This window comes from Xiphophorus couchianus, chromosome 20 (genome assembly GCF_001444195.1).
Source record: "Xiphophorus couchianus chromosome 20, X_couchianus-1.0, whole genome shotgun sequence".
Taxonomy (NCBI): domain Eukaryota; kingdom Metazoa; phylum Chordata; class Actinopteri; order Cyprinodontiformes; family Poeciliidae; genus Xiphophorus; species Xiphophorus couchianus.
The window spans coordinates 11619086-11636672 of record NC_040247.1 but is presented as its reverse complement, the minus strand read 5'-3'; the positions used below and the strand labels follow the sequence as shown (position 1 = coordinate 11636672).

Sequence of the window (17587 nt, the reverse complement as noted above, 5' to 3'; positions counted from 1 at the left end):
CATTGAGTTGGACATCTCAAAAAACTGATCAGGAAGTTGAAAATGCATCATGAAGAGAAGAAAACATATCTAAGTCGCCTGATCACAAGTCCTAGAACCACCAAAACTACGAAAAATAGTATGACTTATAGTCCAGAAAATACAGTGGGGGTAATTTGGGTTTGGGAATTGTGATTGGGAGAATAATTTTTGATCAAAGCAAAACATTTTTGTGTTGATTTGGTCACATGTGTTGTATCATTACCTTGTAAAAGCTATACTAAAAATCTCCAAGGTGTTTCAAAGAACTTCAATACCATGCACTTTATCAAGCATCACAGATTCCCCACCTTACTTAATATTGGGTATTAGGCTCTTCAGCAAATACTCATCCTTTCACTTCACAGCAGACCAATCTGAAGTGTTTGTGTTACAGATATCTCAATCTTACTTCATCTGATCAAAGCACATGGTTCCAATTAAAGTTCTAGCAAAGAATGGTGAATGTCACACATTTACATGTGTGACTGTAATTGAAAACTATTCTTCTGGCATCACTTCTGGTTGGCATCTATATCTGTCAAATGATCATTATGGAGACTCACACAAGAAATGGATCACAGTCTGTGCTGCAGATTTCCAACACTGTGTTTTGGAGATTTTTCACTTCTCTAACCAGTAATCACTGTCCATAGTAGAACATTGACACGACTCATCAGATCAAATGGTTCATGGCCTTAGTCTGTGTATTACATACATATTTATGTTCCAGGTAAACAAAAGGTCAAAACAAAAGGATAATTTGTTCCTAGTTTATATGGCCTAAATAGAATTTCTTATGCACTCTATTTTTGTAAAATTACTTTAATTAAATTGTTGTAAACAGCGTTTGGTTACCAATGATTATGTCCCCAGAGATTGTGATGAAAAATACTTTGGTTCTTTGCTTTTTACAATTTTTGCAAAGATGACCCCGAACTTCTCTGCATTTTTTTTATCCTTAAGCTTAATTGAATCCCAAGCTTTGTTTCCTTTTAGAACAGCTCAGAACAACGTTTTCACCAGTCTCTAAAAAGAAGCAGATTTCTAACCAAGGATCCCGATGTCTCCATTCTTAGAAAACTGAGCAGTAGCCCGACAACCCATCCAGCCCCTAAATGATTAAAAGGAATCACCAGATGGCCTTGTGCCGTTATCAGCATTACCTTCAAAGAAACCCATCAATAAATATATTCTGGGTATCCGTTACAAGAAACCGGACTGCTGTGTAAGTTCAAGATTAAGAATTGATCATTTACTTGAGTCAAAGTTCAAAACCATTTTTTCCTTTTCAGTTAAATGTTGGTTATTTATGTAATGAATCCTTTGTAACTAGAACAGTTTTTTGACATTTCATAGCAGCATATTTCAAAAACTAAATGGATGTGCAAAAATGCTAATAAAACAAAAAGTAGTATTAATTAAAATGGAGACCTGAATAGGGAATAAATGTTCAACCCGTAATATTTTAATTAGTTAATAATTTCTGAATATATTTGGTCTCCTCTGTTGTGTCTATATAATGATGTTGCATGACTGGAGTTAGAAAGTCAGATTTCAAAGTAAGATGAGTAGTTCAACTATCACACAGTTATGGCGATTACATAAGAAAATGAATAGTAAAGAGAATTTGGCTAGAGGTGACCAAACATATGGGATTATAACCTCAATATGCCAAAATACATTTATACATCACATAAAATAATATATTTTTTTTGCAGAACATTAAATAAAAAAGAAAAATTATGTTTCTTGCTCTTTTGATTCCAACCACATTCAGTTCAGATTGGCAAACCCTCCAGCCCACCCCACGTGGAGCAGTACCTTTACTTTAATAAATCTGCACCTGATTGGCTGAAAAGGAAGATGACAAGAGATGGTGGGATGTTTCTGGTGGGGAGGGGAGCAATGTGGGCTAAACTGTCCAGAGATATTTCTGTGCATACTAAACAGATTTCTCACTCACTGCACAGTGCAAATTTTTTATATGCACCTAAAATGGGATCCCCCAACCTCATGTGTTATTCTGATGCTGTGCTTACGTATTCTCCAAATGCTTCATGAACATTTCTGTAGTTATGTACCTCTATCACAGGTTGCATTTTTAAAAACAAGTGTATACTAATGTAAGGAATTAATTTGCATAACCACATACTACACAGTAATGCACGAACAGTATTCTCTCTAAATTAAACATAAGATGTTTAATTTAACACACCACCACCACTACTCATTTCATGTGCATGAGTAGAAAATATAGATTTACCTTCAGTGGGTGAGGTTTTCAGTCGCTTGCACAGTCCTTCCACTGCCCCATAGTCCTCTTGGAGCTTGACCACTGCCTCTGTGCCACGAAGCTCCATCAACGATCGCAGCTCCATAACAGAGCAGCCAAAGCCAGCCGCATGGTTGTCCTCATTTCTTTGGTTCTTGGCATAAAAATCGCTATTGGACATGTCCCCCATTGTGTCAGCTTTCAAGTCAGTTGGATTAGTGTTTGTTATTGCTTATTGAAGAAAAATTGCACAACAGAGCTCAGTCTGATTTTTAAAAAAAATCTAAAAATAATTTCAAGAAGGCAATGATGACTAAAAAAAAGAAGAAAATGCAAGTAATTCTTGGGGATAAAGATTAGTACAAAAAGAAAAAAAAATCCAAGGATGAGACGCCTGTTTTTTATTTTAACAGACCAAAAATGACACTAAAAAAAAAGAAAACTAAAGTCCAGGACAGAGAGCAACGGTACAGGGGAAGGAAAGGGGGTGGCAAATCACAAATGGGGAGCATCCAGGTGCTGGACAGCCCAAGTGGTTAGGTCCTGAGGAGGGCAATGATGATGGTCTCAGGTCCTGTAGCTCTCAGGCTCACCACGGCTGCAGTCCAGACCCGCTCCATGTGTGGCTTCCCATTACTGCTCTTCTGCTTTTGCCTTTGTTGCCTCTCGGTCTCTACGTGGTGGTCCTCCCCATCACTGCTACAGAGAAAGAGGAAGAAAAGAGAGGGTGTCGAATTCCAGAAATGAATTCAGAGAGGTAAGAGAAGGAGCAGGAAGAAACAGAGAGAGAGAGAGCAGAGGAATGAGCGTTGTGTTCTCAGGGCAGGGGTGAATGCAGCAGTAGATGGTGCACAGCTGAAGGACAGCCTCTCCTGGCTGCTGCAGTAACTGTGCCTCTGCTGTCTCTATCTACTGCTGCTGCTGGTGCTGCTAACCTCATTCTGAGTACACACACTAACTGACAGAGAGTGAGCGAGGACATAAAAGACAAGGAGAGATGAGATTGCTCCTTTCTGGTGCAGAGAGGAGAGGAGTTGTGTGCGGGTGGGAGGCTGGGGCTTCTCTGACGACAGAGCAGAGATGCAGAACGTAACGCTGCGCTGTCACAGGGAGGATGGGCTGAGCCATGAACCCGCTGCTGCTGTCTCACCAGTAAGTAAACTGCTACTGCACTCTGCAGTGACTGACCTCTTCTGTGCAGTCACTCTCAATGACACATTCCCCAACATTGTCGTCTAGTAATTATTGGCAATAATCAATCTAGACCAGTTATCCTGTCTTGCAACTACAATGCTATTAGAAAAGCTAAGGAGGCAGAATGTACTTAACTGAAAAGGTTAGCTCAAAGCCATAAGCAGTTTAGATACATTTGTAGAACAAGCTATAGATAGATCTATAAGATAGATCCATCTCAAATACCAGAATAATTTTAAATATTTGTAGATTAAACTTAAGTCTACCTTTTCACAATAAAGCTACAATACTCTAATACTAGAGATTCAACAAGACGTTATCTTGTGACCATAATTGTAGGATTTTAAGCTTCTCTTACTCATGTTGTGATCAGCTATGTAACTAAATATCTGATCTTTTTTGGACTCAAAGCTAGCTATGTTTAGTATCACTGGAGGTTTAAAAAAAGAACCCAAAAGGTTCATAGAAGCTACTAGAAAAGAAATTAAGGGACCTATCAAGTCATTTCAGGGAGTTTGCCACAACTGGAATTAGACAAAAGATTCAGGAAGTTAATTGAATAACTGAAAAGTTGGTTTATTTTATCTTTCAGAAGAATTTAAGAGGGTGTATTATGTAACATCAACTACATATCACTTTAATAATGTCACTGTCTCATCAAAAACATACCTGGAGAAGTGGTTTTGATTCATTCATGCATGTGAGAAATCCTTGAATCTCATGGCATTTTGAATTTATGAGTTTTTAAGCATCACGAACAAAAACTTTTATGTTAACAGAAAAATTACAACATATTTAGAGCAACATGTTAAACTAGTTGTTGATAGTTACTAAATGTATTATTAAAAATAACAGAACTGAGTATTGCAAGTCAGTGCTTAAAATTTGTGATCAGCCACAAAACCTCTGATCAGTGTGTTTTTATGTAGTTTGTAAGAATGGCATCAGTGACTCAGCATTTGCCACACTAATCAAGTCTTCACCAGATTATTTAAAGGTTCATCATTAGTAATATTATTCAAAGTGAACCTTTACCTCACCGGTGCCCTTTATCACCACCCACCCACACAGAGGGGGACCTGGAATCAAAGCTTCCAGTTTTGTACTCTGCAGAACCCTGCAGTGACTGGAGTGTCTCTCCATCATCTGTAAATAACTTTGCTTTGAGGTTCTCTAGAAGCCACAATGTTGCAACACCAACATATACTTGACCTTTTTAGATAACAGATCCGACAAAAGAGCAGAGAAACCAAACACAGGCTGACTAGTGTGAGCTCGCAAATATGAAATATCAATCAATGGAAACAAAAGTGACCACTCTAGAACATACTGCAGATTTGGTTTAATTTTACTTTTTATTATTAAAGGATGAGTAGCTACAGATACAGCCACTATCTGAATGGAAGGACGGATTATACAACATTTAAAAACTACAAATGGTTAATGTGGAGTCTAATATGTTTTCAATAAAACTGTGCTGATATTTGAGAATAAAAAAAACGCAATATTTTCATACTTAGTCTATTGAGGCATTTTTACATGAATACACCATAAAAGCACAGCTATTGGGAAATCCCCTCTGGATGTTTACATTCAGCTTGACTTTGTTTCAGGTTGAGTATTCAGCAACATCCAGAGCGAGCTATGTATCACACAGCTGTTGGAAAAACTCATAAAAAGCTCAGATAAAGCTTTGATTTAGTCCATCTTCCATTCTCCACTGTAGCTGCATGAGAAATCTTAATGTTTACCAGTTTTGTATGTATTGGTGCTGTTTTTTTCCCCCCATTGTGGGACAATAAAGGATACCTCTAGTTGCTCAAGTTTAAACTCCAGTCTCAACCAAGTACTCACTAGTTTGTGTTATAACAATTAACATAATATTCAAAACCTTTACACTTTTCTGTTTTATGTTGTATACACATTCCTTTAAAAGCAACTAAACACTACAGATCTCAGGGTAATCTGATGACAGTGAAACCATCTTCAACTTTTGACAGAGGCTCAAAGACCTCCAGGTTATGTTATAAAACAGATAGACCAAACTGCAGCAATATATGACCTTGACACAGTAGGACGGTCAGAGTTTGCCATCATGTGGATAAACATCTGCGGAACGAAGGCACAGATCCACAAGATGCATTATTGCCCATTAATGTCTGACCCATTTTAAAGTCAAAATGTCAGAGAAAATTGACGATAATAAGCCAAATCAGCATTTTGTAAAGACGAAAGCTAATGTTTTGCACACGTCCTCATTACTTTTTCATCATATTATAATTTTAGTTATATATTCTAACTCCAAGCTAGATAAAGCAGAATGTTTTGTGGATTTAAGCATAGCATGTGTCTACATGTATAATGAGGGGCGGTGTGGCCTAAGCAGGTCAAGACCTATATCGAGATGTGGATAATTAGTAAGTAGCGTCTTTACTTTAGGCAAGATGGGCCAAAAAAGATTTTGCTGATTCTGATGGTTTTGTGGTCATGCCCTAATATCTTAGCAAGTTCAAGAGTGCTGAATCAGTAGTTTTTGACTTTTCAAATATTTTGTTGCAAAAACATCAACAGGATCACAAGAGACTTTTTTAGGGAAAAAGATGTTAATTATCTGTAAGGGATTCGAGAAGAATCAAGCGTGAAGCTACCCGTCATCTTCCATTTCTGTTATATTCAATTCTTCCAACTTACCTGGAGTATCTAAAAGCACAAGATGTTCAGGGTTCAGAGACATTGGTCCTTACCACCAAGGTAAGGACGGTTGAAACCCAACCTCCAACAAACAAGATACATAAGCTGAAGTGCCAAGACTGGGCCAAGAAATATCTGAAAACAGATTTTTTTTAAAGGTTTAATGGACTGACGAAATGAGAGTGACTTAACGGACCAGATGGATAGACCCGTGGGTGGATCAGTAATAGCCACAGAGCTCCACTTGGAGTCAGATGCCAGCAAGGGGAGGTGAGGTACTGGTATGGACTGGCATGATCAAAGAGATGCTGGATGGATCTCTTTGGGTTGAAAATGGGTTTAAAATCAAACCAACTGCCAGTTTTTTGAAGATGCTTTCTTCAAGCACTGATACAGGATGTCTGCATCTTTCATAAAAACAATTGTTTTATGCAGGACAATGCTCCATTACGTGCATCCAACTACTCCTCTGCCTGGCTAACCAGTAAAAATGTCTTTCCTCAGCTGACCTGAACCGAACTGAGAACTTGTGTGCATCTTAAATGGAAGATTTACAGTGACGGAAAACAGTCTACCTTTGAAATAATAAGTACAATTCCCATAAATAAAATAATAATTGCAAATAATAATGTATCATATGTGCATGAGCAAAATGGTTACTAATTACTCATTCATTTATTTTTGGAGAAGTAAGACAGTACAGAACTGTACTGCTCAGATTTTTCTTGAATTTTTGGTGTTGTATCTAAACAGCCTCAGACAAGGTAGAGGGTAATTCTGGATAACAAGTCCGACCCTTATGCCAAACAAGCATGTGATCTCCAACAGGTGATTAGTGACAATTGACAATTATATCATTCCAGGCCATTAGAAAAACTGACTCAACAACAAGTACAGTGCCATGTTTTCTGTAGATGCAGGATATGTTCACATATGTGCAGTTGCTAAAAATATGCTTCCATTGACAGATTACCTGAAAACAGACGAGGTTTAAATCACAAAAAATAAAGGAGAGAAGGATGACAAGAGCCTTTATTTTAGTATTAATCTCCAGAAATCTGGAGATTAGTATTAATCTGGAATGAGTTATTTTCAGATTGAATATAAGAAAAATGTGGAAGAAGGTTTAAAAGAACTGTGCAGGTTATGCCACGACATCTGCTCAGTAAAATATAAGTATGGTTGTTTACAGTAGAGCTTTGCTTTATCAAAATGAAAATAGATAAATAGTGATGATACCTGCATTTGTTTAACTTACAATGATTTGTAGAGGTAAGATTGCAAAAACTGTACAAAAAGAGAAATGGTTGACTGTGGGGACATTTAAAGAAAAGGTGGCAAACGTTTAAAAGCAGAGAAGAATGATTTAAAATTTTCACATTTTACAAGTTAAAATCCATCAGTCTTCTGTGGTTATTCACCAGATCAAAAAACGCATGTACAGGAATGGATTAGCCTGTAGAAAGGAGTCCAAGATATCATATCCTTAAAACTCTCACTAAAGAATGTTCTGAGTCAGCGGACTCTAGAATTTAATTTTCTCATAACATTTTTGCTCTATAACCAATATTGTACATCAGGTTGAAACCACAATTTCTAGCTAGCTTTGATAACTAGCTCACCTAGTAACTAGTGCACATCACTAACAATATCATTCTAAGCCCAGTCAACTCAATCACTAAAGATTTGCCTTGTGACACAGTGAATTTCTCTTGACAATGTAGCTCCTACAACTGTTTCTGTAATTCAACCCCATCCACCATGACAAATAATAATGTGACTACAAATATGCCAGTCACAAAATATTGAAAAAGTGATATAGAATTATAAAAGAAAGGAACTCAAAGAACAGGCCAAAGCAGAGGCTAGGTGCAGTGTTAGTTCCTGTCCTGTCTAAACAAAGACAGTATATTTTCTATAAATGATTAAAAAATGTTGTCCACACCACAGAAAATAATGTACTTGGTATGCCGGGCCACTTGGTTGCACCGTGTTTCTTATCTGTGAAAGTGAGGTATATGCGGGTTTGAGACAGATGGAGCTTTAATATCATTGTTTAAAAAACAAAAAACTTTGCTGATATGTACACACCAAAACATGAAACCGGCGTTCAGATCCACTCTAGAATGGTTTAAAAATTTATTATTTTTAGCCTCCTAAGACAACAAATTCATGGGGATGTACAGCCTAAACGACAAAAAACATATGTGGATACACCTAAAATCGTCTCCGAGTGGAGAAAGACAGAGATATTGCTTTGTATGTCTTTGGAGTGAAGATATCATCATGAACGTTTACACACACACACACAGTTTAGGTATTTGTAAGTAAAGCTATTGGTGATGTTTTGTGTGCTTCGTCTGATGACACAGACGTAAATATGATGTCTATTATCTATATCTAATTATATATTCAGAGAATGATATAAATTGATTTATGTAGCAACAAACGGTCACCTTAGAAAAACAAGGTGCTAAAGTATATTATGATAATTTTATAAATCGAAATAGGATACAACAGAAACCTACTGTTTTGGTGTTCATATAAATTCATCCTTTGATCTTGTACATGATATTGTTAACATGACGCCAAACCATTCTCTGTACCATCTTTCTTGTCAGTATCTAACAAAGATTTCACATGCTGTGCTATCCTTCTGTCTGCCTACCTGCATATATGCCAGTTCATCTCCATAATTGTTGGCATCATCCCCATCATTTGACAGTGAGTAATAAGCAACACCTGAGCAAACATTCAAGGACAAAGTACACATTTTGAAATAATTAACAGCTTTTCATCCAACAAGCAATACATACTGTATTTATTAGGACTTGTCAAACTACACAACAAATGGGATACCCATTAAGTAAAGAGCTCTGTGGCCAGACGTTGACACCATATGACTGCAACACATAATATGTATGCTTTTTTAAATGTTAAAAGAATGACCTTGATAATTGAAGGAAAAATAAGTTTACTATTCTGCACAAAGAATTTATTTACACCGGAAGTTTTTGAGGTAAACTTTATAATGTTAACTAGATAAGCAAATAAACTAATTTCTATACATAAAACTAATTAAAAATCTGGTTCTTTGTAGAAATAACTGCTGTCCTAGCAAGCATTTTTGTTTTGGTTGAAAATGTATCTAATTAATACAGACATCTCAACTAAAATCGGTACGTTCGATTTAAGTTTTTATTTTAGAGGTGTTTAAATTAATATTTCAAGTCTAAATGTGTATCTGTTTTAGCCAAGTTTGACAAGTGTCAAGAAAACTGGTAGGGGGTTTGAGATCTATCCAGGTACACGCAGAAACAGGTGCATGAAAGCCTGAAGGAAATAAAGCAATCTTGTGTTTTGATTTATAATGATTGAGTGTTTTGATAATGATTAAGTTGAACATGGATGAATACAATAGGTAAAATGACTGTATGTAAGGAATCACTGAATGGTTCACTGAATGATTTTGAAGTGTACGAATCATGATCTGTCATAACATGACAACAATGAAATGATTAAGCTTTGATGATTTATAATAAGTAAAAGAGGTGATTAATGCTTATGATTAATGCTTAATGGAAATCAGCACATAGTTTTTAATATTTGACTGTGTTTAAAAGTTAATCAGAGAAAAGCACATAGGTTTTAATGTTAAAAAGAAAAAGGGAAAAAGCAGAAGGGGAACTTGTGAGTTCCTGCTGTCGCAAGCAGTTCTGAACAGATGGCCAGATGCACAGGATGGGTGGGGCGGTATGGTTGGCTAAGAACAACGCTGAGGAAAGGACGGTACTTTCCATCCCAGCCAGCAGACAGGAGGGGCCGAAACCACGTAAACTAACACTCCCCATACACATATATGGCAGAGAACTGTATATAAGCAGACGGAAAAGGAGAAGTTCTTGTTCTTTGTCTGCGGCACCGAAGTAGAGCTAACAGAAGAAGCAGATCGAGGAAACAACAGCAGACCACACCCTGGAGCCACGGGAAAAGCTGAAACTTCGTGCCACCAAAGGGAGACAAGTTCCAATCGTCCAACCCGGGTTCCTGATTCGATCGTCGGTCTTACCTCAACCCAAACATTGCAACAGACTTGGAGAAAGGACAAAGATCCCGGAGGGATAAAAGAGTTGGGTTTTCAAAAGCAATTGAACCCTCTCTACTTTGCTTCCATTCTAAAGAGGATTTTTTCACACAAAGGATAAAGATTCAGACCAAGGTTTTCGGACGATCCTGTTGCCAAAGATCCACCACCAACTGGGTATGAGTTGAACTCGCTTCCTAAAAAGCTATCTCAGAATCTGCGACATAGGTTAGGGAAAGAGACAGGAGGATATGATTATACATGTTGATCTTATTACACTGCTCTTGACTTGTATACAATTGATTATTGATTTGTATGTCACATATCCCTGCTTAAGCTTGCTTAATAAATTCTTACTCTAAAATTCTAATGAGGTTGGTGGACATTGGAATTAATTGAGTCATTTATTCATTTTTCAGTTCTTTTAATAAGGGTAAAACTAATGTACATGGTTCTAGTAAAGAGGAGGCTTCATAATTTCCTTTGGCGAGAGTAAAATAATGACCCAGGGACTTACATCCAAGTCACTAAATCTAGTCTAGTTGGTTCCAAGAGCTAGTTATATTTTAGAAAGCGAGCTACCGTTAACAGAAGTGGTTATTGGAATTATGCAGCTGTGAGGGCTACTCAGCTGATTGTTTCTTAACTGAAAAGGGTCGTAACTTCTGGATTGGAGGTAGTTAGAGCTAGACGAATCGCTTTCGTCACCAGTTTAAATAGATTATCTCTTATAGATCTCTTTTAGGGTAATACCCAGGTCTTAGAGATTTTCCGGACCTGTTAGACAGAGAACTGGTCAGTAGTCAGCCCCGGAGGGTTGTGATGAAGTGGGCGGGGCTAGCTATTGCAGGATAACGGACATGGCGCCCAACGTGGGGCGGAGCCAAGTAGGCGGGCCCTAATAAACCAAGTCAGTAAAAACAGAAGTGTGATTCTAAATAGCTCACTTGGATGGTTAACTCTGAGGAAATAGAGTTAACGGTGACTGATAAGGCCGTCAGTCACAACCCTTGCAGTAACTGTATAGCATGCAGGTGAGGGAAAGCTTCTACTGAGGATAAGTGATAGTATCCAGACAGTGAAGCCAGTAGCCAACACAGCCTGGACCCATCCCTACTCAAGAGCGCAAAGAGAGGCTTTGGGGGATAGGCAACTCGAAGACAAAGACAACTATGGATGACGAAGAAAGAGGGGAACTGGATCCCCTGCAAGAGCCAGCAAAGGGACAAGAGGCAAGCAACATCAGCCGGGATGGAGAGAGTCATCAATCCCATCTTTCCCAATCCACATTATCACAATTGCCTGTATCGTTGATATTACTCGGTGATGGATTGGATTCCTGGATTGAGGTAATTAGGAGGGTTTTCTTTGAATCTCACTACACCATCAAAGAGGACATGGCACGGAACTTAATGAAGTACCTGGTGCAGACTCGGATATACTTTTGCACACAGCTTAAACATGGTCACCGACTGGGAGTCGTTAAATGCCCGGTAAAGATAACCAAGAAATCGGAGATCAGAGAATGGCTGGAATGGTTCGCTGAACTCCTTGAAGGATGGACGATTGGTGAGCTGCGGATGGTCTACAGCCCCTCCGAGAAATATGACAGCCTAGTGAAGACAGCTACATTGGCAGCGGGCATCGAAGGGATCCTGGTGAACCCTCTCGCCAGTGGGGTGCGCAAATACAAAGAATATACCGAGGTTCTGCAGAGACTTTCGGCCTTCAAAGAGACCCGAGGAAAAGAGCAGGCCCCAGACAAAGCGGAATCGGAGGTGGCTGAGGCCCCCTCTCGACTGCCCAGCAGAGCCACAACACCGACTAACCAGCCGAAGCAAGATCAGCAGGACCTGATAGACCTGACGGAAGGCGATGACGATATCCCAGCTCGACCGGGAGCATCGAGGAACGACGAGATCCCCTCTGAGCAGTCAGAAGAGGAAAATCACGAGGGATCGCTCATTGACGGTTTCGCTGAGGAACAGTTGGAGCAAGCGGCCAGGGATTGGTCCCCTCGACGGGGTCAGGAGTTCGAGTTTCATCCCCGAGTCCACAGTACGGAAAGGAGGCAGCTACTGCCACCTACGAAGACTCCAGCGGGCAGCAGCTCCGACGAGGACGGGGAGGAATCGGATGAGGAGCTATGGGACCCCGGCCGCCCTAAAAAGAAGACCCAGAAGTCGGATGTTTGGAGGAGCACCCGAGAGTTGGCCAAAATACCATCAGAGACCATCAGCTTAAGGCTGCAATCCGGGCTCATGATTTACCAGTTTATTGGAGGAATATGGGACCTTGAAGGTGACGGGCTGATTGTGTTCACCAATGATAAATACAAGATCCACAATCGAAAGTTTCGACGCAGCCTTAAAAACCAAGCTGGGAAATATTACCAAAAAGATTCAAAGGTGTTGGAGGCTTCCTGTAGTGAAAAAACTAGGGGAGACGTAGTGATGATGAAGGGCTACAGTCTTCCTTATGGTGCCGTAATCCTGGTCCCAATTGATGTTTACAAGAAAGGAGAGAGTCTGGAGGAGTATCGGAAGAAGATGTGGCATGGACTCGAAAGGGGCCTGGTGACCGCCAGCAATGAAAGCATGAGAAGGGTGATGGTGAGCGTGCAGGGACTAAGATCGGCAGATTTGCCAGGGGACACCGCCAGGGCGGTCACAGAGAACGGAGTGGTGAACATAGCCAAGACCAACAGTCATTTCTTTGTGTTCAAAGAAGTGGTGGTGGTGGTTGACCCCCGTATGCATCGACTCCGTACGGAGCAAGGTGTACGAATGGCAACCGAGATGGAGGAACAATGCCGCATCAGCCACCCAGCAAAGGAGATCAAGAAATATCCCTTAAAAATACCCCAGAGTGGAGTTTCAAACACCACCCAGACCGGCAAGGCCAAGGTTATGGAGCCACTCAGGATAAAGTTAAGGGAAGCACCAGTCGGGCCGGAGTCCCAGGCCGCAAGATATGTCAAAGAATTCTCATTCGAGGGAAGCAGCAGTGAACTGAGGCAACCCAACACGGACAGAGTCAAGAAGGAGCAGCCGACGGTCCAGAAAGAAGTAGGACCGATGAAACCAGCCAAGATTCAACCGCTGAACTCCCCCAGGAGGGAACCTCTTCGACTACAACAGTATGAGGACATCAGCGACTCGGAAGAAGGAGAAGAGCAACAGGAGATCGAACATTCTGAAGAAGAAGAAGAAGAGATTGATCACGGCAGCATCTTCTCCGACCCAAAGCAACCACCGACAGGGCATAAGACACTCCGAACAGGACAGCACCGAGGAAAGAAATAGAAACCTTTGACATCGAGAGTTCTTCTGAGAGACTGGCGAGAGACGTGACCTGGGGCCCTGTACAGGCTAAAGACGGACGGCGTACGTATGTACCAGAGGTCGGTCAGGCAGAGTACCAGATTCCAGCAGGATGGGCCAGCAGGCTGGGAGACAAGGTGCTGCTCGAGGTAGAAGCGACAGTCGGGGAGTGGGCTAACATCCTGATGACACCATCCTGCTCTACCTTGACAGCACACTATTCCCTGACCACCAACTTCAGGAACGCATACATGGGAATTATGTATGATGTGATGCTGCGACGACTGAAGAAAGCGGCCTACAAGTACTCCAGGGAGACTCGACAGAAGCTAGACGAGGTGTCGGCTGATGAAGAGGAGCCGCAGGCGACGTCTTCAGAGCCAGGACCACAGATCCCGCGGGGACCACAAGGAGTGTCAGCCCAGCCACCGGCCACTACTACCGGACAAGATGCATACGCAGAACTAAAGAATCTAAGGCTGGTGATTCGGAGTAAAAACGCAGACGAAAATAATGAGGAGTATTTGAAAGATGTCTGGCCAACTGTGCTATCTACCACTAACCACGAAGGGGCCAAAAAGTTGTGGCTGACCAGCGTGACTGCGGACCCGATGGTTGGAACAGAGTCAGCACAGAGCAACTATGAGAGATTGGTGTTGGAGGACATGGACGACGAAGAGTCCCAGGTGAAGAGGGCTAGAGGACGGCTGGACAAAGGAAGCCGGTTGGAACCGCTTTGGCACACACTAAAGCAAACCGTCTCTCCCGCGAGGTATGTGAAGGTACTGCGTGAGGTGACAAAGGGACGAAGAGGAGAGATTGTGTTTGTGAAACTACCAGTGAGAAGCACAACCGTGGCCCAGATGGATGTGGCAGTGCAGGGATTCGACCTGGAGCAGCAGTACTACGAGGACAAAAGGAAGAAGGAGGCTAGCCAACCAGCCAAGCCACCTGGAAGGGTCAACATCAGACAGCCATCCAACTTCCAGAACAGGCCGTTCCCGCAGGGCACACAGCCACCCAACTTCCAGGGCCGGCCGTTTCAACAGGGAGCACCACCATCCAACTTCCAAAACCGACCGTTCCAGCAGAAACCACCAGGACCAAAAGGAAGACCGACCAACCCGCCGGCTTCACAAAATCAGCCAAGGAAAGGTCAGTTCCTGACGGATGAGGAATATAGGAAATTGAGCCCAGAACAAAGGACGGCCCTCCGTGAGTCCCGTAAAGCCGGGGCCGGAGGGTCACCAAAGTAATGGCGTCCAGGTCGCGGGTCATTTTAGAAAATGCCTACTGGGAAGGGGACGAAATCTACGCCAAAGTGGAGGGAGTACCCTACCTGGTGGACACCGGAGCGGAGGTGTCTATGACCCGCAAAGACCTAGAAACAGCAGGACACCTGAAGGTTCAGTTTGCTAATGGAAAAATAGAAGAAATGCCGTACGGGACATGGAAAGGAGTAGTGTGGGTGAAAGGTCCTTACAATCTACTCACAGTAAAAGACTTAGATGAACTCAGTAAAAAGAAAGGCACACATCGCCGACTAGAGCGAAGGCTGACGAGCTTGAAAGCAAGGTTGGTGAAAGTCGGCCCGACCCAAACCGGATCCGGGCAGCAGGACTGGTACAAACCGATTGACATACCGACGGTGACAGAACAGAAGATCGCAGAGAGTGACTTCTCCCCGGCTGGGAAAGAGAAGCTGCGAGAGATCATCGTTACAGCGCAAGTGGCACGGTTCAAGAACGATTGTGGGGATTTGGGTCCAAAGTTTGTTCATCACATCGAAGGTGGGGTTCATCCACCTGTTCGGCAGTACCCGCTGAATCCGGGAGCAGTCGAGGAGATGGACAAGATAGTGAAGGAGCTGAGCGCCCTGGAAATCATCAGAGAGGAGCTCAACCCGATCACCAACAGCCCCATCCAGGCGGTGAAGAAACCTGAATCGGCTGGAGGGGGTTGGAGACCAGTTATCAACTTCAAGGCCCTGAATCGGAGAACAATAGCAAACCGAGCCAGTCTAATCAATCCCCAAGGAGCGCTGAAAACTCTTCGAGTCAAGAAGTTCAAGTCATGCATCGACCTAGCCAATGGATTTTTCTCTCTACGCCTCGCCAGACAATCGCAAGGTAAAACTGCATTCACCCATAAAGGCAAGAGCTATGTGTGGCAAAGGTTACCCCAGGGATACAAGAACTCCCCAAACGTGTTCCAGTCAGCAGTGATGGAAGTACTGGGGGACGTAGGTGCAACTGTGTACATTGATGATGTCTTTATTGCTGATGACACAGAAGAAGAACACCTACAAAGACTACAAAAAGTGGTAGAAAACCTCACCAAGGCAGGCTTGAAGCTAAACCTCAAGAAATGTCAATTTGGACAGTTCCAAGTGAATTATCTGGGTTTCCAAGTCACGTCGGACTTGGGACTCTCAGATGGGTACAGAGAAAAGCTGATGAACATTCAACCACCTCAGTCAGAGAATGACTTACAGAAAATATTAGGACTATGCAACTACGTCCGGGACCACGTACCCAACTATCAGAAGTATGCCAAGCCTTTGTACAAATGCCTGAGAAAGAGTGAGGAGGACGAAAAGGACGGAAAAAGACCCTGGGTTTGGACAGCAGCGAATCAACAGAACCTAGAAGAATTGAGAAAAGCCATTCAAGCAGCTGTGAGACTGGAGCCAAGAAGTTTGTCGGAAAGACTGGTGGCAGAAATCAGCTGTGAGAATGACGATGCCATGATCAAAGTGAGTAATGAAAATGGAGGCTTGGTTACCCTGTGGAGTTACACCCTGACTTCTGTCGAGAGGAAATATCCGCAGGAGGAGAAAGAGCTAGCGGTGTTAGCTCGTTACTGGGGTGTGCTGAAGGATCTAGCACAAGGACAACCAGTTAAAGTCATCACACAGAGCCAAGTCCATAAGTATCTAAGAAAAGGTACCGTGGAAAGTACTAAAGCAACTAACACACGGTGGGGAAGATGGGAAGATATCCTGCTGGACCCGGAGCTTGAGATTGGGCCAGCACAACCCACCAGTAAGAAGAAACCGCCAGAGACATCTGAGAAGCCAAAACAACCGGAATGGACAATCTACACCGATGGATCCAGAAAGGGGTCCGACCAGTCGGCATACTGGGGATTTATTTTGAAGCAAGACGGCAAAGAAAAATGCCGTCAGAAAGGAAAAACTCCCGGTAGTGCTCAAGCCGGAGAAGTAACGGCCGTACTGGAAGGATTGCTGGAACTGGTGAAAAGGAAAATCAAGAATGCCAGGTTAGTAACAGACAGTTACTACTGCGCTCAAGCCCTTAGAGAAGACTTGGCCATTTGGGAAGAAAATGGTTTCGAGACAGCGAAGGGCAAGCCAGTGGCACACAGAGACTTGTGGAAAAAGATTGCTGAGCTAAAACTACAATTGGAAATAGATGTTGAGCATCAAAAAGCACACACGCATGAGGGAGCTCATTGGCGTGGGAATGATGAAGTAGACTGTTATGTCCAGCAAAGAAAGATCGTCTTTGTCGGTACCGAGAAGTGGGACAGTACTCCCAGAGGACGGGAGGTCCCAGAAGAGTACGTGGTCGAGGTCGTGCGGAGCGTGCATGAGGCCCTTGGACATGCAGGCGTACGACCTACCCGTAAGGAGCTGGAGGAGCAGGATCTTTGGATCCCATTGAAACAAGTCCAACGCGTGCTAAGGGACTGTGAAGTATGTGGACAATACAACGCAGGTCGCCGAGGGCAGCGGATGGAGGGGTTATCCATCAAAACCACGGTCCCCTGGGGTTCAGTCTGCATGGATGTTGCAGGCCCCATGGGGATAACAGGAAGAAGAGGTGAGAAGTACCTCTTAGTGCTGGTGGATTCTATGTCGGGGTTTGTAACTACTAAAGCAGCCAGGAAAGCAAACGGCAATAGTGTTGTCGGCATGCTGGAACAAGTATGCAGTGCCCTGGGAATCCCGAAAGAGCTGCGCACGGATAATGGGACTCA

The 17587-nt window shown here is 42.4% G+C and overlaps 1 protein-coding gene across 14 annotated transcripts in view; it reads right to left on the bottom strand.

Annotated features, from left to right (window-relative positions):
- The window catches only part of atp2b2 (ATPase plasma membrane Ca2+ transporting 2), a 140333-nt gene that overhangs the window by 73232 nt on the left and 49514 nt on the right, over window positions 1-17587 (bottom strand). For 7 of the 14 annotated variants that reach the window (XM_028002228.1, XM_028002219.1, XM_028002220.1 and 4 more), the window contains exon 1: window positions 2285-3358. In XM_028002228.1, the coding sequence (XP_027858029.1) occupies window positions 2285-2483 (199 nt within the window). In that variant the 5' untranslated portion in view covers window positions 2484-3358. Of the gene's footprint in view, window positions 1-2284; window positions 3359-17587 lie in introns of those variants that run through there. The other 7 variants (XM_028002213.1, XM_028002215.1, XM_028002217.1 and 4 more) reach the window with 4 other exon arrangements.